Source organism: Pyrus communis, chromosome 9, assembly GCF_041283825.1.
Source record: "Pyrus communis isolate YQ-2024b chromosome 9, ASM4128382v1, whole genome shotgun sequence".
Classification (NCBI taxonomy): domain Eukaryota; kingdom Viridiplantae; phylum Streptophyta; class Magnoliopsida; order Rosales; family Rosaceae; genus Pyrus; species Pyrus communis.
The window spans coordinates 17,499,527-17,521,428 of NC_142573.1; the positions used below are offsets into that span (position 1 = coordinate 17,499,527).

Sequence of the window (21,902 nt, forward strand, 5' to 3'; positions counted from 1 at the left end):
AGAGTCGTTGAGTTCGAAGCCTGGGTTTTACAATTTTTTTAATTTTTTAATATTTTAATTTTTTTTTATTAATTTTATATTGTGGCTAACGTCAGGACGACATCAGCCCACGTCACATTGCCTTCGGACTCTCGGGTTGGCAACTTGTGCAGGGCCTCTCTCTCGGGCCCGCTCGAGCTGCATCGTCAACACATGCTGGGCTTGGTTGCTCAGGCTCTCTACCAGTGTTCACGGACCTGTCCCTCGGGGGAGAGCACACGCTGGAAGTGCTCTAAAGGAAGAGAAAAAAAAATTGACGCGGGGAAGTCACACCACATATCCTTTCGTACACAAACGCGCTGCCAATCCCACCAACATTCGATCTTGCTAGTCAGCCATGGACATTGCGGCACCCACGTTCCCGTCGTCCCACAACTGATTTCGCCCACCTCCAATGGCTGCCGCAGCTCTCTCCCTCCTCCCCTCCTCCTCCTCCTCTCCCCACCTCCTCTTCCCGCCCTCTTCTTCTTCTTCTTCGTCCTCCTCCGCTTCCTCTTCTTCTTTGTTTGTATCGGGTGGGACCCATTTGAGGACCCACGTCTGTCTTAGTTCTTCGCCATCGTCATCTTCTTCGTCCACTTCTTCTCCATGGAAATTCAGCACGAAACGCAGCGTTGGGAGAGTATATGCTGCTTCTGGCGATTACTATGCCACTCTTGGGGTTCCCAAATCTGCCACCAGCAAGGAAATCAAAGTCGCTTATAGACGTTTGGCTCGCCAGGTAACTGTTTTCACACCCTAGTTTTTTTGGAGTAAATTTGTTTAAGTTACTTTGGAAATTGTAAAAACCTCGACATTCAAGTGTGGGTATTATACAAATGTATGCATTTTTTCAGCAACCAAACAACTGGTATATTTGCAAAATTATAGTATGATTTTTCTAGATTAAACGATGACATATTCCACGGTTTTGTTTTGATATAATTCTAAGTAACTTATCAAAATTTATGGCTTGCTAGTGCTTTTGTTTCATGTTAAAAGGAGAAAGCTTTAGAAACATTAGGAAGCCACTGCAATTTATGCCATGGTTGTGTTACACGAGATACGATCACATTCAATTTCTTTGGGACTTACGATTGTATCTAAAGTTACTGTATTTTATCCATTTTGAATGAGTGCACTATATATGTAATTCTGACCTTCTTATGTATTGTTATGCTCTCAAGTACCACCCTGATGTCAACAAGCAACCAGGAGCAACCGAAAAGTTTAAAGAAATCAGTGCTGCATATGAGGTATGAGACATGCTTTTCTTTATCTCATCTATCCTAAAGACATGCATCACATTCACATAGCAAGCAATGAAATTAGAATATATGATACATTATATAGTTTGTGCTGTTATACTTGTGGTACTCATTGTTCATTATCTTTTATTGGCATACATTGGTTACTGGCACAAGAAACGTATTTACAGTATAAAAGAAATATCAAAATTCAATCCAATCTTTTTACATATTCTATATGGATTGTTATTTTGTCAGAGGTTTTGCTCCTCTTACTGTTAATATTAAAAGCTCGTTCTTAATTTACTGTTAACAGAACTGCCATAGAAGCATATGCTGCATATCTAAGTTAGACTCTGAATCAGTGAGCAACAGTAATCCAAACTCACCTTAGTTATTTGTATTAACACGTATGCTCATAATCTGTCCAAGTATGACCTCCATCTTTATCAATGAAATCACCAATACTGCAGTCCAATTTTGTTTCTTGGTTTTCCTTCATTTCCAGGGTTCTAAGTTTGAAACATGTATGAACTCTTGTAGTCTGCAATAATTTAATGTTGGGGTTTATGCTTGTTGTTTCCTTAGTCTCCAATGAAGTACAGTATCTTGCTTATTTTTTCTTTTCACATTTATAATATTGTCTGTTGAATTCTGAAATACGACCCTGTCAGGTGCTATCAGATGATAAGAAGCGAACTTTATATGATCAATATGGTGAAGCTGGAGTTAAGAGCGCTGTAGGGGGAGGTTCAAGTGCCTATACGGTAGTGGATGCAGTCATATATATATTTTTGCTAATTCATCTGATAAATAAATAAATGTGAAGTATGGCAGTCACTTGATGTATGTAGAAACTTGCATATCAATCATATTGTTGCACACTATGCAGTATCCAGTTGTTGGAATATTCTGGGGCAACAAGGCCTCCATTTGGTCATTCTCCTTTCTGAAACTCAGGTCATAAGAACCACAGTAAACAACAACAGACATGCACTTGCACACACACATTTTAGAGTTAAGGAGAGGCTACTTTGCCCGAGATTCATCAAAAATTAGAGGATATGTTTCTCCTTGTTAACCTTAATTAATATTCAAAGGTATATGCTACTTCCTCTGCAACATTCTTTATATAGTAGTATTATTTAAAAGGTGTATGCTACTGTCTCTGCAACTTTCCTTACATAACAGATTTATTTGAGGAGCATAAATTATTTGTCGATATTCTTGCTGAGTTTTTATGTGCAGTTGTTGCCTTTTCTTGAACAGGTTGCAGAATGTATATATCTTATTAGCATATATTGATCACCTGAATTACATGCCTAGTTTACCTTTCACCTGTAATCAATGGGAGAGAACTTGTCATCCCAGTTTTTTTTATGCAATATCCTCTATTCTCATGACAATGTTTATTTGTTGGAAAACTGTTGCGATTAGAGCTGTTTCCTCAATTGTTAATTTGAGTTCTTTGCTGAATGTTGAATTTTATTTAAAATAACTGTGTTCTTATTCTTTGACATGGATAAAAGATGTTTTTCCTTTTAACATTATTATAGGTATCTGAGTAGACCTGTATAAGCAAATATAGAGCTCTGCAATGTTTTCGTAATCGTTTGCTAACGATAACATATATTAAAGCTTAAATTACTTAATTTTTGCAGATTCTTATTAAAATTTAAACTACACATCTTTTACTCCTATTTTGCAGACAAATCCTTTTGATTTATTTGAGACTTTTTTTGGGTCGAGTATGGGTGGATTCTCTGATATGGATTCTGCTTTTGGAACACGCCGTCGTAGCACTGTTACAAAGGGTGAAGACATCCGGTGAGTTATTATGTTGCAGACAATACATATGTTTTGATTACAACCATTTTTTTCATACATACAACACTTATATTCACTTGATACTTAAGAAATCATATGTATAACAACCTTCTATACATATGGGTTAATAGTGTAGCCTGATTATGTCTGCTCCGATTTGCTTCTTAGTAAACAAGTTTTCTAATAAATTGTTAATTAGTTATAACACACATTCAACTCGATCAGGAGAGATAAGATATCTTTTGTTCTTTACAGTGAACTTGGTTTATGATTATAAAATGATATCATATGGAGGGATTCTTATTTTAACTCAATTCTTTTGCTCTGGGAATTTTATTTTCTTTGGTTTTAAGGATGTGCTTTGAGTTGCTTCAGTAATCAGTAGCACAGGTGTTTATTGTCCTTTTATTAAACTTATGTGATAACTGCAATTTTACTTGACGAGTATAATGATAAAGAATATTAGAGCCTCAATGCTACTTGATCACATGTATACCACCTACTATTTGGAACATGTTATTTTTGTCTACTATTTGTGGTCATTTTATCTTCAGTGTGTTAGAAAATTTCTTACTTCCATTGTTCAGTTATTGTTGCAATACAAAATGAATATACAATCGACGGTTTTTTGTTGACCTTTGGTCCAAATATGTTCAGTTATGACATCACTTTAGAATTTTCTGAGGCTATATTTGGAGTGGAAAAAGAATTTGAACTTTCCCATCTGGAAACTTGTGAAATTTGCACTGGAACTGGTGGTAAAATAGGCTCTAAAATGCGGATTTGTTCTACTTGTGGTGGGAGGGGTCAGGTTATGAGAACAGAGCAGACACCTTTTGGCCTGTTTTCCCAGGTAAGGGCTTCTGGTTTCTATTCTATTGATTTTTCATTTTGCACTCTGATATTTTGTGCATTTTCATATTAAATAAAAATCAGAAACATTCATTTAGTGTGATTTCTCAAGGGTTGTCGCTTAGTGTTTTAACTGCTTATTTGCCTATGGTTAGAAATTTGTCCAGTTTTGCATTGAATCCAGTTTAAATTCTTCTAATGACTGATTGCATCTCTAAAGAGTACCTTGATTATTGGTATTATTTTAGAATAGAACTGGATACAGGTTTTTGCACTAGATAGCACCAACTGGCGATAAGACAAGAAAACACTGTTTGAGGTAAATTTGGATGTGATCAATACATCAAGGAAGGGCATGGTTTACTCAGTGGTATTCTGCACACAGGAAGGTCAAACATAGAACGGTCTGTGGTAGTGAGAAATGAAATCATGGCCAATTCTTGATCTTGTAAATGGAACTGATTGCTTGTGGCGTATTGAGTTCTACATGTTCATGAATGTAATAAATCTACGATACATTGATGTAGCTACATGTTAGGTTTGTTTTTAAGTTCATGTGTTAGCTCTATATGGAACTGATTGTTCAAGTCCACAACTAATTGTGACCACGGGCTTATATTTAAGTTTATATTGCATCACTCGGGTCTTGGCACCCTGTATTCCATGCAAGACTAGTTACATGATTATTTGAATAATCTTTCTGGTCATGTTAGGTTTCCATATGTCCAAATTGTAGTGGAGATGGTGAAGTCATTTCTGAATACTGTCGGAAGTGCTCTGGTGAAGGACGTGTCCGTGCTAAGAAAAGTATTAAAGTTAAAGTTCCTCCAGGTGTTAGCACAGGAAGCATTCTGAGAGTTGCTGGAGAGGGAGATGCTGGGCCGAAAGGGTAGGTGGCTGAATTTCATTTTGTTTTTTACCATGCATTTTCAAGTTGCTGTCTTTGTTTATGTGTAAAGTAGATAATCTGTTATAAATGACTAGAAAAAGTATGAATGTTCTCTGTCATTCATCGTTTTCAAGCATATAGAAGGTGCATATTCAATATTTATGATTAAAAATTTGTTACAATTTATTTTTTTGGTTGTGTCGATAGAGCATTTACTACTTTGTGGGAGCACTATTGATACTACAAAGTTTATAGAAGGCTCACAAATAGCATTACAACAGTAAAATCATGTGAAGATTCTCATCTAAAACAAAAGTCATGTGATGATGAATGAGACATTGAAGACCTATTCATCTTATTTGTATAGTTTTTTTCCCTTTTCTTCTTTTCTTGGTCCAGTTGTTGTATCACCAATTTATGTCATATGGACTTTGCATGTGTAGTGTGTCTAATTTCTATGTTGTTTCAAACTGTTCCCTTGTTCGCTGCTTATCATGTTGACCTCTGTAATGTATGAAAATTGTAGTAGTTTTGTTAGCCAGTGTGTTGAGGATTTAATATTCTCAAGTATTATAGCCTCCCGGATTCCATCATTCATCTCAATTTTCCGCTCCAGCTACTCTGGCAGAACGTTAAATGTTTCTTCCTCTCCTTGAGAGTACTTTTTTGGGTGAAATAAAATTTGTACTTGGCAAATTCACAAATTGTTATTTGTGCATTTCGCTTCAGAGTGTCTGTGTGTGAGATACTGTGATACACAGTTAGCATCAATTGCTGATCTTCATTGCACTCTGAAGGGGTGCCAGGCCTATGGTCTCCTCAACGTAGGAGAGCCAACGTCATAAATTGTTGCCGTGGGGGCGTGCGTTTGTGCAGCCCTTGTAAATAAAAAAAAATGCTGATCTTGTTATACCATCAGGGGCCCTCCGGGGGATCTATATGTATATCTTGATGTTGAAGAAATAGAAGGAATTCAAAGAGACGGGATAAATCTCTCCTCAACTGTTTCTATCAGCTATCTGGATGCCATATTGGGGGCTGTTGTTAAGGTATAGTTTGTTATTTTTATTCAGCATAACTTTAGATAAATTCATGCCTCCATTTAATTGTTATTTTAGAATCTTATCCCATGGAAAAAAGTATCTCACTAAACTTACACCGTTTTCAATGCCTTGGAGTAGTAGAAATGTTAAGTATACCGTTTTCAATGCCTTGCATCATTAAATTTTTTTTGTAACTTTGTGGATGAAGCTTAGATCTCAATAAACATAATGCTCCTTGAATACTCTCTTCAGTATGCTGACACGTGGATGTGTGTATGTTAACTAGTTTTCTATTACATGATGAGCCATTGGTTTACTGCATCCACACATTTTGAGACCAAATAATTCCATATTTTCAATATGCCCATTTGTTTCCTTTTTACAAGCTGAAATTCTAGTTTTGTTGATTTATCTTTTTTATTTTTTTTTTAATTTTAAATTTTCTACCAACTTCTTGAATCCAGAGATTTATAGGGCTTTCCGTGTTTGTCTGGAATGTTTTATCTTTTTGTCCTTTTTTTTCCACTATAGTTCACCGGTATCTTTTTTATGACCAATCAATTGAATTTCTTGCATCTAAAACAGGTAAATACAGTTGAAGGAATTACCACACTACAAATCCCACCAGGTACCCAACCTGGGGATATTCTTGTCTTAGCAAAAAAAGGAGTACCAAAGTTGAACAAATCATCAATACGTGGCGACCACATATTTACAATTAAAGTAACAATACCAAATCGCATCAGGTATACATTTTTCTCTTTTTAGTTTCGTTGTACTGGGTAGCTGTAGTGGATAGTGTCAAGAATTCATCTCCCTGTATGGTCATACTTCAATGCATTGTTGCAGACTTCAAACTTTTGGTGTATGCTTTGTGGCAGTATGTAACGTCTTCTAGTGGTAGACCATCCATGTAAAGTTAAAAAGACATGAATTGATTAAAAGATTTTTAAAAGAAACATGAATAAACATGAACATGATAATAGCTTCTTACAATATGAAATGTCTAACTTCAAAATTAAGAAGGAAAAGTAAAAGGTGTATCGGCACTGCTGAGAAGGGTGTCACTTGTCAGCTACCATCATTCAATGGGTGTTGTGCTGTCGTAGCACACTCATGAAGACAGAAACGAGTAATGGTTGGAGAGAAGGGGGCATGCTTGATTACTCGATTCATAAATAATACACATCAAAGAGATCTTTAAGTTTCTATTTTCTTGTAAAGATGTAATCTCTAAAGAATGGGCGTTTTTTAAGATTTAACCCACATTTTTTTTTTCAATTATAGTTCCAACGAGCGTGAATTGCTGGAAAAGCTTGCTTCACTGAGTAATACTACCACCAGACGTTCACGCACTCGCCCTAAATTGCAGCCAGCTAGTTAGTGATCGCTTTGTCATTTGAGGATGTTTTCTTTGTTTGTGCTTGCTGCAAACACTTTATAGAGTTTCAGGTTCAGTGTACAGATTTATGATTCATCTGACTTGAATTTGATGCTTTTGCTTCTGCAGCAACTAGTATGGAAACTGAGGTGGGAACGGTTGGGGAGAAAACAGAGGAAGGAGATGATCAAGATGACCCATGGAAGAAGTTAAAAAACTTTGCAGGGTAAACCTCCCTCTCTCTCTCTCTCTCTCTCTCTCCCCCACACACATGCACGCACACACTTATATCTTTCACCTACTGAGTATTTATGCTACTCACTGCTGTCACTAATTATTACTGAGTGAAAATTCAATATCTATTTGTAAAAGGTCTAAAAAAGATATCGAAAATGTGGTTGCTATCAATTTCCTAGAGATACTCTCTTGTAATTGTGGCATCTCCATATATGTATAAGCTCCTGAGATGCTATACTGTTTTCATGTGTAGAGTAATCTTCTCGTGATTAAAGCACTCATCATCTGCACTGCAACTGACCGTAAAAGTTCGTTGAATTCGCAGGTCTGTTGCAAATGGTGCCCTAAAATGGCTGAGAGACAACCTCTAGGCTGGTGTGTTTAGGAGGTCTACTCCAAACTTACACTCGATGTTGGCTAAAATTCAGCTGTAGATTTTTTTTTTCTTCCTTCCATAAGGGGTATTGGACGAGCCATGCAGTCAATTGATTCCACTGTCTTACAGAAATTAACTTGCCAGCGCTGCAGTGAAGATCTTGAATTATGCTGTAGCCAACATTATTTTGAAGTTTAAAATTTGTCAAATGATACAGAATCACCTGCTGCAAGCACAAACTGATTTGTATCATCTAGCAGGCTAGAGGGGGCATCAAATTCTTGTTAGTGTATATCTCAATTTCAGATTGAATTTCTTGTGATAGTTGTTGGTTGTCAAGAGTACTTACTATTAGTCGGTGACGTTTTTGTAAACGTATAATTGGGTTGTGAGGAAGTACTGACGACTTGATATTTAGTTAGCATCAGTAGCCGAATCATGCGAAGAAATCGCTGGCTTCTGTCATTACCTTAATCTCATTAGTTTCTTTCACTCCTTTGCTTCTGTGTCTTGGTTCTAACAGATTTCACACCTATGACAAATGCTTTGGCCCATTCTCTTCCCCCTGAGGCATCTCAAGCTTGGACGCTCGAGTGCTTCTGGGGATTTGTTTTGAAACTCCTCCTGGGTCCAAGCCATATGACTAGTCTGTTATCTTTCTCGCCACTGTGGAGACTCGTGTGTTTTGCAGTTCAACCTTCCCCCTTTTTCTTGTTTAACACCAACAATGGCTGAAGTTGCAAACCGGAGGATGCAAGGGAGAGCGTGAAACTGTGTTTGGACAGGTAGAAAGAAGTGTCCTTGGAGATGGATTACTTGTTGGATGAGTGGAAGACTGGAGTTCTGAAACGACAAGTTGTAAAACAAGAAGCAGCAAGTGCTGCTAAAGCCTTTATCGAAGGGTCTCAAGAAAGATATACCCAAAAGATGAAGTGATTGATAAAGATATTTAATTGAGTTGCGGATGTGACAGAATTATCTTTATTCAGAAGGACAGGAGAGAGTCAAATGATTGGTGAGATGCACTTGGATAACTTAGTAATCCGGTGTTTCTTCCAAGATTTGAAACAAGATTTTATAAGTTTCAAATTGACTTTCAAAATGAATGTTTTATTATGGAAACAAATGAAGCTTATATGTTGGAATGCCCGAGGTATAGGTCATGATGCCACTCGTCGGGTGTAAAAAAAAGTCGGCTCGGATTCACGCTCCACTAATGGTGTGTATTTATGAGCCTTTTATTACTCTTGCATCCATTCATCATTCTTTATGGAATTCTTTACGGTTTTTTTTTTTTTTCCTTTTCTGTTTGGGTAAAATATTAGGCTTTTAAGTGTTCTGAGTTTATTGGTGAAGTTTATTTCGACCTCATCCCAACAGCTACCTATAAATGCACGCTTGTTTAATTATGCCGAAAACAGTCCAAATGCACTCCAAATAAAAAAATTGTGTACTTTTGACACCCAACAAGCTTTGATCTTTTGAGTACTCATTCTTAGCATATTATATGTATTCATTTTCTTAAGTTCCAAAGCGTGTCAAACGCACGCTCGTTTGATGCCGAAAACAACCCAAACACACTTTGTAAGGAAAAATTGTATACGTTTGACACCCAACAAGCTTTTGATCTTTTGAGTACTCATTCTTATGCACCTAGTAGTGTATTGTATGAGTTTTTTGCTTCAGTTCCAAAGGGTGTCAAACGCACCATTGTTTGACCACATGAATGTCGAAAACAATCCAATACACTCTAAAGAGAAAAACTATGTATTTTTTTACACCCAATAAGCTTTTGATCATTTGAGTACTCATTTGGTTGGTTGTAGTAGCGTATTACATGTGTTTATTCACTTAAATTCCAAAGGGTGTCAAATGCATGCTCGTTTGCTCACATGAATGCAGAAAACAGTCCAAATACATTCCGTAAAGAAAAATTATGTACTTTTGACAACCAATAAGCTTTTGATCTTTTGAGTACTCATTCATATGGTATAGTATCATATTATATATATTTATTTGCTTAAGTTCCAAAGGGTGTCAAACGCATGCTCGTTTGCTCACATGAATGCCAAAAATAGCCCAAATACAGTATGTAAGGAAAAACTATGTACTTTTTGACACCCAATACGCTTTTAATCTTTTGGGTACTCATTTTTATGGTCCTAGTAACGTATTATGTGTGTTTATTTGCTTCATTTACAAAGGATGTCTAATGCACGCTCGTTTGATCACATGAATGCTTAAAACAGTCGAATACACTCCAAAGCGAAAAATTATGTACTTTTGATACCCAACATGCCTTTGATCTTTTGAGTACTCATTCTTATGGTCCTAGTAGCATAGTATATGTGTTTATTTTCTTAAGTTCAAAAGAGTGTCAAACGCACGCACATTTGATCAAATGAATGTTGAAAACAGGCTAAATACACTCTAAAGGAAAAATTGTGTACTTTTGACACCTTATAAGCTTTTGATCTTTTTAAGTACTTATTCTGATGGTCCTAGTAACGGATTATATGTGTTTATTTGCATAAGTTTCAAAGGGTGTCTAACGTACGCCCGTTTAATCACATGACATATGAAAATAGTCAAATACACTCCAAAGTGAAAAACTGTGTTGTTTTGATACCAAATATTATTTTGATCTTTTGAGTGCTCATTCTTATGGTCCTAGTAGTTTCAAAGACTGTCAAACCCACGCTCGTTTTCTCATATGAATGTCGAAAACAACCCAAAAACACTTCGTAAGGAAAAATTGTATACGTTTGACACCCAATAAGCTTTTGATCTTTTGAGTACTCATTCTTATGAACCTAGTAGCCTATTATATGACTTTTTTTGCTTAAGTTCCACAGGGTGTCAAATGCACCATTGTTTGATCACATGAATGTTGAAAACAATCCAATACACTCCGAAGAGAAAAACTATGTACTTTTTACACCCAATAAGCTTTTGATCATTCGAGTACTCATTCGTTTGGTCGAAGTAGTGTACTATATGTGTTTATTTGCTTAAATTCCAAAGGGTGTCAAACGCACGCTCGTTTGCTCACATGAATTTAAAAAACAGTCCAAATACACTACTCCGTAAGGAAAAATTATGTACTTTTGACAGCCAATACGAAGCAAATTTTTTGTCCTAACTAAGAACATGTGAGAACATTTGAACACATAAGCAAACTAATAACACTTTAAAGTAGGTATGCATTCAAAAACAATTCTAAAGCCCATGACTTTCAAAGCCTAGTGAATGGTGAACCACAAGACTCTTTAACAACATTAAAGAGAAGAAAGGATTTTGAGATTCATTACCCTTGAAGCTCATCCTTGTTTACACAAGGGATTCACCCATGTGGAGGGCCTTCAAGTCACCTCCTAGCTCCTTAGATCTTCCTTGTGATTTTCTTCCTTTTGATACTCCTTTGCTCCTTGAGGATGTGAGGAAAAGATCTCCAAGAACACCAAAGGTTTAGTGTCTCTAAGTCTCCACACCAAGGATGAGGTGTGAAGATGAAATGGATGACTTAGAGGAAGAAAAGATTCCTAGCTATTTTTCCCCTAAGTGGCCGGCCTTTTTAGAGAAAAAAATTGAAAAGGTTTCTCTTCTTTGCCTCAAGAAAACCCTAGTGAGAGAATGGCTATAAAGTTGCCTTTATACCACTTCACATGTGAGTGGCAAACTTGCAATTAACCCAAGTTTGCTACCACTCACCCTTGGCCGGTTTTGACTTTGTTTTTGGGTTAATTTCCATTTAGTTTTAGTTGTCACACAACCTAAACTCAATGGGCCTCGTGGACCAAAAACCCTTTTGGGCCCCAAAACCCAAAACCAACTTAAAAGCCCAATACGAACCTTTCGTAAGATTAATTAACTAATTAATTAATCTTGACCATTCTCAATTAAACTATTTAATTGCTTATCCATCTCATTTATATTTCTTCACTTTCATCCTTACTCAGTGTACGAACCATTAGGTTCCAATTAGCGAGGCAATGGGCGATTGTTACTCTTAACGATCAATTGTGAATTGAAACTACATTTCAATTCTCCCTTTGATGAAGATTAGTGTTTGCTAATAATCCTTAGGGCTTCTTGATGTGGTAGAAACGAACACACAAATTAAACCCTATAAATTATGCAATTGTAGTATGAGTAAATAGGGATTGTTCTATTCCGGGGATTAGAAGGGATGCTAATCAACACACATTAAACTTGTAAAACTAAAAACTAAGTTAAACTAACATCTAAACAATGACTGGGGGGATTTTGGATGAATTTAACTAAAACAAAAGTAAAGGGTAGCAAGTAAGTTAAGTTGCGAATGAAATATGGGTGAGAGGATAGCTAGAGGATTCTTCTCCACACATGAGACATATGCATATAAATTGATTTCCAGTTATTCTTCCTATAAACCATGAATGACAATACCCCAAATTAACCATGAACAACACTAATTAATTCTCAGATTTTCCTAAGTTCATTGAATTGGACTCAGCGATGCAACCAAATTATTCTTCTCAAGTTCCCTAACTATGAAAAGCATGATACAGATACATCTCAAAGATCATTAAGTTCTGTGAAAATCATAAGCATTAACAAGGCATTTGTAACTATGAAAAACATGATATTCCTGTCAAGAATTTACTTAACTCAATCATGACTAGTGACTTTTACTACTTGCAAATATAAGTTCATAACGATTAGGTGAAATTCCCTCATATTCTAGCATCAAATCCTTGCATGCAAAACTAAGTGTGCACCCTTAATAAACATACAAGAATAAGTTCTCTATAAAGCAGATAAGTAAATCGCATTCATGTTTTATGAAACAATAACCGGATGTAATCAATTTATGTATAACATACGATCATGGATTCAAATTCACCTTTAGCTAATAAGAAACTTAGTTACACATGTTCATCATAACTGAAAAACAATCTAAAATAAACATTGAAAATTAAAACAAAGAGAGAAAGAACCCAGAAAACTCCAGCGACTTCAATGAATGATTGCAGGTTATGGCATACTTATCTTCTCTTATTTGCGGCAATAATGTGTATATATAGGGTAAAGGCACAACTGAATCCCGGGTGAAAAAGGATTAGGTTGTTTGAATTATTTTAGGACTCCTAGAATCAGATAGGAAGTGTTGGAATGTGACAAGGATTCCTCCTTGTAGCTGGAGATAAGATAAAGTAGGATAAGGTTTGGATAAGATAAGATCAGATAAGGTTGGATAAGATAAGATAAGATAAGGTTCCTCTCCAACTAAGTTCCAAGTTGGAATAATGCAATTTTCATCTTAAGAGTCTGTAATGCCGGTTATAGAAAAGGTATTTCGCACGCAGATAATAATGTGATTATTGTCAAATGATTGTTTTTTTATTTTTTTAACAAATGATATTATCTACACTAAGGGAGAGGGGGTGGGCTTAGCCTCTCAATGGGCTAGCAATAATGTCATTTAATTAGTTGTTTATTTTTTTATTTTTTTGGAACAAACGATATTATCTACACTAAGAGAGAGGGGGTGGGCTTAACGTCACAATGGGCTAGCAGTAATATGATTCAATCAGTTGTTTATTAAATATTCTTTTCTCTATTCTTAATATAAATTCAATAGAGACTGATTTTTATTATATGGATTTAGTTATTTTAATTGATTTATGAGGGGTTTCTTCCAGCATGATCTAAGATTATTCATTTACTTCAAATATTTGACTTTTTTTTTTTTGTCAATTTACGCATATAAATACATTTAAAATGTGTAAGTCACGCATAACATGCCGTGATTCAAAAAATACCTTATGCACACACGTGGGCGTGTGCATGAAGGCTAGTGTATGGAAATTGAACATGTACAATGTAACTTTTTTTTTTCTTCCAAACTTTATAAATGGCTTGGTGTCTGTAAAATATTAGAGGCAAAGTAGGGACGTTTGTATCATATCTTAAAATTAAAATTTTGTTGGCATAATCTACATTTTGTTTGTGCAACCAAAAATAAGTACTGAAAATGGACAAAAACAATTTGTAAGACTCGAATGCATGTTGAGCATGACTAGAATATTTATGGTGATAATCGATTGATGACTGATCGAATGAAAATACTTACGCCGATAGAGGTTAGCGTGATAAACACAGAATTAAACCTACTAGCTAGCTCGACTGTTTCAATCATACGGATGTACAATAATCGACTTGACTCCATGGATAAGTGCTCTGCCTTGTTGCAATCCAAGGAATGGTTTTGCGATTAACAAGTCTGCTCCTGCATATTCTTTTGTTTAGCCAATGGTGGCATCTTGGACGTAAGAAGGAGAAGGGACGAGTAATTGTTGTCCATCAAAGGAGTAAGTAATTTCGGGTTTCGATGGGGCTTTAGCCCTTTGTTACCGTGGCCGGAGAAACTCTAGATTTTTGGATGCTATTGATGTAACCCTTGTGTTGGTCCTTTGTATTATTGAATTATGAATGCCATTTCTATATTTTCTTAATGTCACTTTCAGTATTTATCTTGACGAGAACATGAATGGTAATTACTAATTGGCGATGCCTTATCATGTGGGACAAGACAAATTTGGCCTTAATAGCTTGACTTCAACTGAGAACAATTGGCGGATACGCGACGCCAACAAGTAACAACAACTAGAGATGTTTACTTGTCGGCTAACTAATGGTAAACTCTTGTGGACTATTTAATGGCAGACTCTTGTAGGCTAGCTAGAGATGTTTACTTGCAAACGACTCGTATGACTTTTAAGTTTTCAAGTGATCGAGATCGGCATTTTATTGGCTTCATCGTCTCCTTATTTGGTTTTCTTTTTCATTTCTTTTTTGTCACCACTTAATGACTCATCACCCATCCCCATATTTTTCTGGGTTTGTTTCGTGAAGAATAATATTTGTGTTCTCTTTTTTGAGATGAGATTGTTTTCCCACTTACAAATAGATAATATTATAATTGGAATCTTTCAATTTCTTAATCTTCATTTACAAAATATCTCCATAAAAAATCTTCAAATGAAGATTAAGAAATTGAACGATTCTGATTATGAAATTTCTGCAGTAAAAGATACTTTATTTGTAAGTGGGAGAATGAGCTATCTCTCAAGTGGGGGACATAAGTGTTGCCATAAAGTTTTTTGTGATGGAAATATTGGCGATTCGGATGCTACTTCTCCTACAACAAATCACATAAAATTAATATTTGTATATCACAATTTTATCACCACAATTTATTAAATATAATAAACCAAATATGATAAAATACTTATCTCTTGTAGGTAGAGAACTCTCTTCATCGATCACTAATTAGAACAAGATTTTAGGTTGAGGCATGTAAATTCACTGTCCTTAAGAGTTGATTTTGCCCATCTAAGACAATGTCTTGGTGTAACAGGTTGTACCGCCCTACCCTCCATCATATAACAATCTATGATCCTTGTAAACATACACACGTAATACTTGGATCGAGTCAACAACTCGAAGGATATCACTTTGAAGAGTGATGATTCAATAATGGATAAAGGGATGGCTTCAGCGGTGAAATTTTTTTTTTTTTTTTTTTTTTTGGGGGGGGGCGGGGTTTGGGAAAGGAATAGATGAGAATATATTTATTTGAAAACCAAATGGTCTAAAACGTTAAGACTATATAATTACCCAATTAATGGGTTAATCAAGGTGGCACTTCACAATTTATAACTCCCTCATTTAACTCTCAATTATAATATGAATGAAATGAGTTGGCTAGCTAGAAATAAGACTATAAGTGATGAAACGACCATGCAATAATATCAAATAAAAAACAATAATATGGTTGTGAACACGAAAAATTCCTGAAACAAGAAACAAGAATACGTGTACAAAGTAATATTTTTGTGTTTAATGATTTTGGGGTTACGATCTCTCTCAAATTTGGTCCTCTGATTCTATCTTCGTAGGGTGTAGGTTTGTGGATGAGTTGTTGATCCAAAGGGCCGTCGGGGCTTGATCTAAGGATGAACAGTTGATGAACGGATCTTCAAGGGGCGTTGGACTTGATCTTGAAGAACGGGTGTATGGGTTTGTTGAGGTTGGTGATCCAAAGGGTCGTTGGGGCTTGATCTTAGGATGAACAGTTGATGAATGGATCTTCAAGGGGCGTTGGGCTTGATCTTGAAGAATGGGTGTATGGATTTCTTCAAGGGCTTTTGGGCTTGATCTTGAAGGTTGATGGATGAGCAGATCTTCAAGGGCTTTTGGGCTTAGTCTTGAAGAACGATTGGATGTGTGGATTTGTTGAGGTTGTTGATCCAAAGGGCCGTTGGGGCTTGATCTTAGGATGAACGGATGATGAATGATGAACACTTTCTTCAAGGGACCGTCGGGGCTTGATCTTGAGTTGGTGGGAGTTCTTCAAGGGCCGTTGGGGCTTGATTTTGAAGGAGGATTTGACGAAGAACGAAGAGTGCTTTCTTGATCCTTCGGGATTTTCTTGAGAGCTTTAGAACTTTAAGGCTTCAAGGTTTTGGTCCCCCCCTGTGTGGGGAGTATTCTCTTCCATTTTGGGAGTAGAGAAATGTATTTGTGAATTTCCTCTTGATGGAGAAGCCTATTTATAGGTTTTGAGAGTGAATCACCACCATTCATTTTTTTGGTGAAGTGAGTGGAAGTTGTAGGTGAAGTAAGTGGAGGTTGTAGGTGAAGTAAGTGTGTGAGGTTGGTGAAGTAAATAAATGTTGTAATTTTAATACATTGGTTAACATTTATTTTACTGAAATTTCGATGTCTACAAATGCCCCCACTTCAAGGCGCGTCGTAGACATGTGCTTGTCACGTGTAGAAGATGCGTTTTGAAGTCCCTTAATGTAGATGTCAATCCAAGGGCCGTCGAGGCTTGATCTTGAATTGGGCTGGAAATTTCTTCAAGGGCCATCGAGGCTTGATCTTGTGTTCGACTGGAAGATTTTCTGGTTTCCTCCAATCGTTGATTTTCCACAGGCTTAATCTTGAACTGGGCTGGAGGATTCTTTTGGTCTCCTCCGAAGGTCTGAACTTACTCCTTTTATCTGGAGTTGAATTTGATTCAAGGGTGGTGAACACTTGATTTTGAATCGGACTTGTGATTTCTTCAAGGGCCATCGAGGCTTGATCTTGAGTTTGACTGGAAGATTTTCTGGTTTCCTCCAATCGTTGATTTTCCACAGGCTTAATCTTGAACTGGGCTGGAGGATTCTTTTGGTCTCCCCCGAAGGTCTGAACTTAACTCCTTTTATCTGGAGTTGAATTTGATTCAAGGGTGGTGAACACTTGATTTTGAATCGGACTTGTGATTTCTTCAAGGGCCATCGAGGCTTGATCTTGAGTTTGACTGGAAGATTTTCTGGTTTCCTCCAATCGTTGATTTTCCACAGGCTTAATCTTGAACTGGGCTGGAGGATTCTTTTGGTCTCCCCCGAAGGTCTGAACTTAACTCCTTTTATCTGGAGTTGAATTTGATTCAAGGGTGGTGAACACTTGATTTTGAATCGGACTTGTGATTTCTTCAAGGGCTATTGAGGCTTGATCTTGAGTTTGACTGGAAGATTTTCTGGTTTCCTCCAATCGTTGATTTTCCACAGGCTTAATCTTGAACTGGGCTGGAGGATTCTTTTGGTCTCCCCCGAAGGTCTGAACTTAACTCCTTTTATCTGGAGTTGAATTTGATTCAAGGGTGGTGAACACTTGATTTTGAATCGGACTTGTGATTTCTTCAAGGGCGATCGAGGCTTGATCTTGAGTTCGACTGGAAGATTTTCTGGTTTCCTCCAATCGTTGATTTTCCACAGGCTTAATCTTGAACTGGGCTGGAGGATTCTTTTGGTCTCCCCCGAAGGTCTGAACTTACTCCTTTTATCTGGAGTTGAATTTGATTCAAGGGTGGTGAACACTTGATTTTGAATCGGACTTGTGATTTCTTCAAGGGCCATCGAGGCTTGATCTTGAGTTCGACTGGAAGATTTTCTGGTTTCCTCCAATCGTTGATTTTCCACAGGCTTAATCTTGAACTGGGCTGGAGGATTCTTTTGGTCTCCCCCGAAGGTCTGAACTTACTCCTTTTATCTGGAGTTGAATTTGATTCAAGGGTGGTGAACACTTGATTTTGAATCGGACTTGTGATTTCTTCAAGGGCCATCGAGGCTTGATCTTGAGTGAAAATAAGACCATGAGCGGTTTCAGGATTCAGACACATGGCAGGCAAGCACGAGGTGGAGGTGATGACCTGTTTCTTTGTTCAATCTTTCCAATTCATATTTGAAGAGGGTTAGAAGATGACTCAGCATATGCAGTTGTTGCGTTTGCTGACGATCCACAAGATTGATGTTTCATTGTCACTTGTCTTAGCTGTTCTCCAAGCAGATGTGGTCCCTTCTCTGGAAGTGTATTAACCGTTGAAGATGACTACTCGAGAGCAACGCTAGGTAAGCAACCAAGGAATAGATTCCAGGTAGTCGGTTCCAGATCGGAAGACTGACTCCAAGTGCCGGCTGATTGCTCTCTTTCTCTTTGCCCTGTGAGTAAGAACAAGGACAAAGGGAAGGACATGGAGAAAGCATGATATGAGATACTTTTGCTTTTTGAAGAAGTGTTGACGATTTAACGGCGTCGCGCGGCGAGGCTTTGCTCTTTGGTGACGGCGCCAGCGGAGGTTTGTTGAGGCTTCTCGAGCTCTTTGATTAGAACAATGATGTCGAACTTGGATTTGACTTAAACTCTTCTGTCTGGATGGTGTTGCAGGGGAAGGCGTCATGCTCCAGCAGTTTGTTCCAGCTCCTTGTACCGCATTCTTCTCTGCTTGTTTCTTTTACATAGCCGAGGTGGTGCGCAACCCTTTGCCTTTAAATGGTCTTTCAAGGCATCACTTCTCAACAATTCATCTATGCTTGGCAGCTTCAGTGTAAAGAGCCGACACTCCGTCGCCTGTCCTGAAGTATGCGCTGAGGGAATTCAAGACTCACCAACAGTTGAAGACGAGCACTCAAGAGCAACGCTTTGCTTTCGCCCTTGATGATATGAGATACTTTTGCTTTTGAAGAAGCAGCGAATGAATCAGCACATATATTTGTTGTGCTTGTCTCCACATGCTTCGATGTATCATTTTCACTTGCCTTACTTGCTCCCTTTGCAGAAGTGGTATTTCCTTATGCAGGTTTGGCATCTTCTCTTGTAGTATTTGTCCTCTGATACAGGAGTGGAATGCAAACCTTGCATTTGAATGGACCATCACTTCTTGGTGGCAGCGCAAGTTTGAGTGGAGGTTCTGACATATTGTTTTCTCTGTCCTTGTCTTGGCAGGTGAGAACAAGGGCAAAGGAAAAGACAGGGAAAAAGCATGATATGAGATACTTTTGCTTTCGCCCTTGATGATATGAGATACTTTTGCTTTTGAAGAAGCAGCGAATGAATCAGCACATATATTTGTTGTGCTTGTCTCCACATGCTTCGATCTACCGTTTCCTCCTGCCTCATCTGTACTCCAGGCATCTGGTATCTTCTTTGGGGGTACATCAATAGTTGAAGATGAGTACTTGAGAGCAGGGCTGGATAAGCAATCAGGGAAGGGATTCCGGGCAGTCGGCTCCAAACGGGAAGCTTGATTCCAAGTGCCCACTGATCTCTCTCTCTCTTTGTCTTTCAGGGAAGAAGAAAACTGAGCATGTTGAGAGGTTTGGTTGCACCTACATTCTCGGCCGAGAAGAAGAGTCATGCGTTTTTGGATGTATGCCTTGCCATGAATGTTGACATATATAGAAATTTTAATGGCAAGTAGTAGTGCGGATGCGGCTTTGTCACCCACGCTTGTCGGCAAAAGTGTGGTAATTGGAGTAATGACCTCCACGCGTTTTCAACTTTGTCAGAGATCTTTGACAAAGTTGCACGTGTTATCTGAAAAGCCGAGATTGTGTCTGAAGAGCGTTGCCGAACTTTACGCAGGAAAATCCGGCTTTTAAGATTTGAAGAGTGGTGTCTCTTCAATTTTTTGAATCGGTGGTCGTGTCGCCTCTCCTTCCCTTATTTTCTTCTTTGCAATAATTCTGTTGCCCTCTTTTTTTTTTTTTTTTTTTTTTTTTGATGATGATTTTGCCGTACACAGTTTATGCTCTTGCGGGCCAGGAGCGTTTGTTGTCACCTTTTAGGCTCGTGCGAACGAGGAGCTTTTGGTGCTGTTTGCAGTTTCAGCTCATGCAAGCAAGGAGCTTTTGGTTATCGCCTTTTAGGCTCGTGCAGACGAGGAGCTTGTGGTGTCGTTTGCAGTTTCAACTCGTGCAGACAAGGAGCTTTTGGTGCCGTTTGCAGTTTCAGCTCATGCAGGCAAGGAGCGTTTGTTGTCACCTTTTAGGCTCGTGCGAACGAGGAGCTTTCGGTGCCGTTTGTGGTTTCAGCTCATGCAGGCAAGGAGCGTTTGGTTGTTGTTGTGGATTTGTCAAGCGATCTGGGAGAGGCGTTCCTCGCAATCTTCATAGGAAGGAGCCTTGACCGAGTAATTGAAGAAGTCTTCTGGGAAGAGGTCGCACATTGTGATGGGGATGGACGATCTTTGTGTCGAAATTTCATTATCTCCAACACTTTCACATTGTTCTGGAGGTTGACAAGAGCTGTTTTGCCCCATTTTCAACTGATAAACTTGTGGACAAGATGGTTGCTGCTTGTCCAATTTCTTCGAAGCGATCTTCGAAATGCATTCCTCACAATCTTCATAGCAAGGAGCCTTGATCGAGAAATTGAATAAGTCTTCGAGGAAGAAAAGATCCCGCATGAACGATCTTTGTGTTGAAATTTTCTTATCTTCAACATTTTCACATTGCTTTGGAGGTTGGCAAAAGCTGTTTTCCCTCCTTTCTGATTGGTGCACTTGTGGAGAAGACATATGTTTCTCGTGCAGTTTCTTCGGAGTGACATGAGTTCATCCTTCAATTTCACTTGACTTGGAGCATGCCCCCAACAGTCGAGGTGAAGACTTTGAGTCGAAAGAGCCAGAAGTGACATCTTTCTTAGGGATTTCATCTTCAGTGCCGTTCTCTTGGGTTTGTTGGCATGAAGATTTGCCAGTGTGGACGATGATGCGCCTCCTTACCTTCAGTGGTCCTTTTGTGTCGGCCTCTAGGATTGCTTGGCGCTTCATCCTTGAAGGAATCAAGCTTCGAACGTCGCCTTTTTCTGCTAACCCATCGAACTTTTCTTCCTTTGGTGTTGTCTTCCTCTTTCCAAAAGGCTTCTCATTATCTTCAAATCTTTCCGAAGCTGATCGTCGCAGAGGAGAGATAGTTGTGTTGCTTTGTTTCTTAGGCTTTAACAACCTTTAAAAAACAGAGCTTTGGGATGTTGGCGCGTTATGCCTCTTGAAGACAGAGGTTCGGTCTTGACTACCAATGCGATTAAGCACTGAAATTCTGGAGCTTGAATGGCTCATCCTATCGAAGACCGACGTCCGAGGGGCGGGTTTAGGCTCTTTTTGGTCTTGTTCAATGCTCACGCTGATGTGTTGAGCGCTAGCTTTCTTAACTTTGCTTGAAATCTTCACAGGTGCATTTGGTGTGAAGCCAAGTCCGGCTTTGTTGTTGTCAACTCCGTAACCATGCTCCTTCAACTTCTTTTAAGTTTTGGTGAGGTTACGTTCTTTGTCATTGACAGTGTTTGAAACCTTCTTTCCAGCCGCCTCAGAAGAAACGAAATCGTACCCAGCCTTTGACATGAGTTTGTAGGAGTTTGGGTCAAAACCTTCCTCGGTCCTCTTGGTTGGAAGAAAGCTTGATTCCACCTTCTTTGGTAGAGCTTTTATGAAGCCTTGTGGTAGTCTTGCGGCCTTAGCACCCCCTAGCTGTGTCAGAGGCAAAACTGCATTCGTCTTGAGCAACTTTACATTATCCGTGTGCCACTGTGTGTCGGTTTTTCTTGTTCCAGTTTCGAATGGAGATTGACCATTCTTTCTTCTTGACATCGGGATATACCGGAATATGGGTGTGTTCGGTCCTTCTGACGGCATCCTACTCCCTTTGGTTGTTGCAGGTTT

General features: G+C 38.2%; 1 protein-coding gene across 2 annotated transcripts; it reads left to right on the forward strand.

Moving 5' to 3' along the window:
- The first annotated feature begins 223 nt into the window (after positions 1-223).
- Positions 224-8,362, forward strand: LOC137739682 (uncharacterized). Of its 2 annotated transcripts, XM_068479344.2 has the most exons (11): positions 224-760; positions 1,206-1,274; positions 1,940-2,032; positions 2,974-3,092; positions 3,750-3,945; positions 4,658-4,833; positions 5,753-5,882; positions 6,462-6,622; positions 7,164-7,255; positions 7,387-7,483; positions 7,820-8,362. In XM_068479344.2, the coding sequence occupies exons 1-11, from the start codon at positions 434-436 to the stop codon at positions 7,863-7,865; spliced, it is 1,506 nt and encodes a 501-aa protein (XP_068335445.2). In that variant the 5' UTR covers positions 224-433; the 3' UTR covers positions 7,866-8,362. The 2 variants fall into 2 exon arrangements, 1 of the variants encoding a protein (XP_068335445.2); XR_015966668.1 differs by lacking the exon at positions 7,164-7,255 and having other exon boundaries at positions 295-760; positions 7,820-8,194.
- The last annotated feature ends 13,540 nt before the right edge of the window (positions 8,363-21,902 follow it).

Excerpts from the sequence above, each read along its gene's own strand:
- LOC137739682 (XM_068479344.2), top strand. The coding sequence starts at position 434 with ATGGCTGCCGCAGCTCTCTCCCTCCTCCCCTCCTCCTCCTCCTCTCCC. Across the intron at positions 1,275-1,939 it reads AAATCAGTGCTGCATATGAG|GTGCTATCAGATGATAAGAA; the intron begins GTATGAGACATG and ends CGACCCTGTCAG. Across the intron at positions 6,623-7,163 it reads ACAATACCAAATCGCATCAG|TTCCAACGAGCGTGAATTGC; the intron begins GTATACATTTTT and ends TTTCAATTATAG.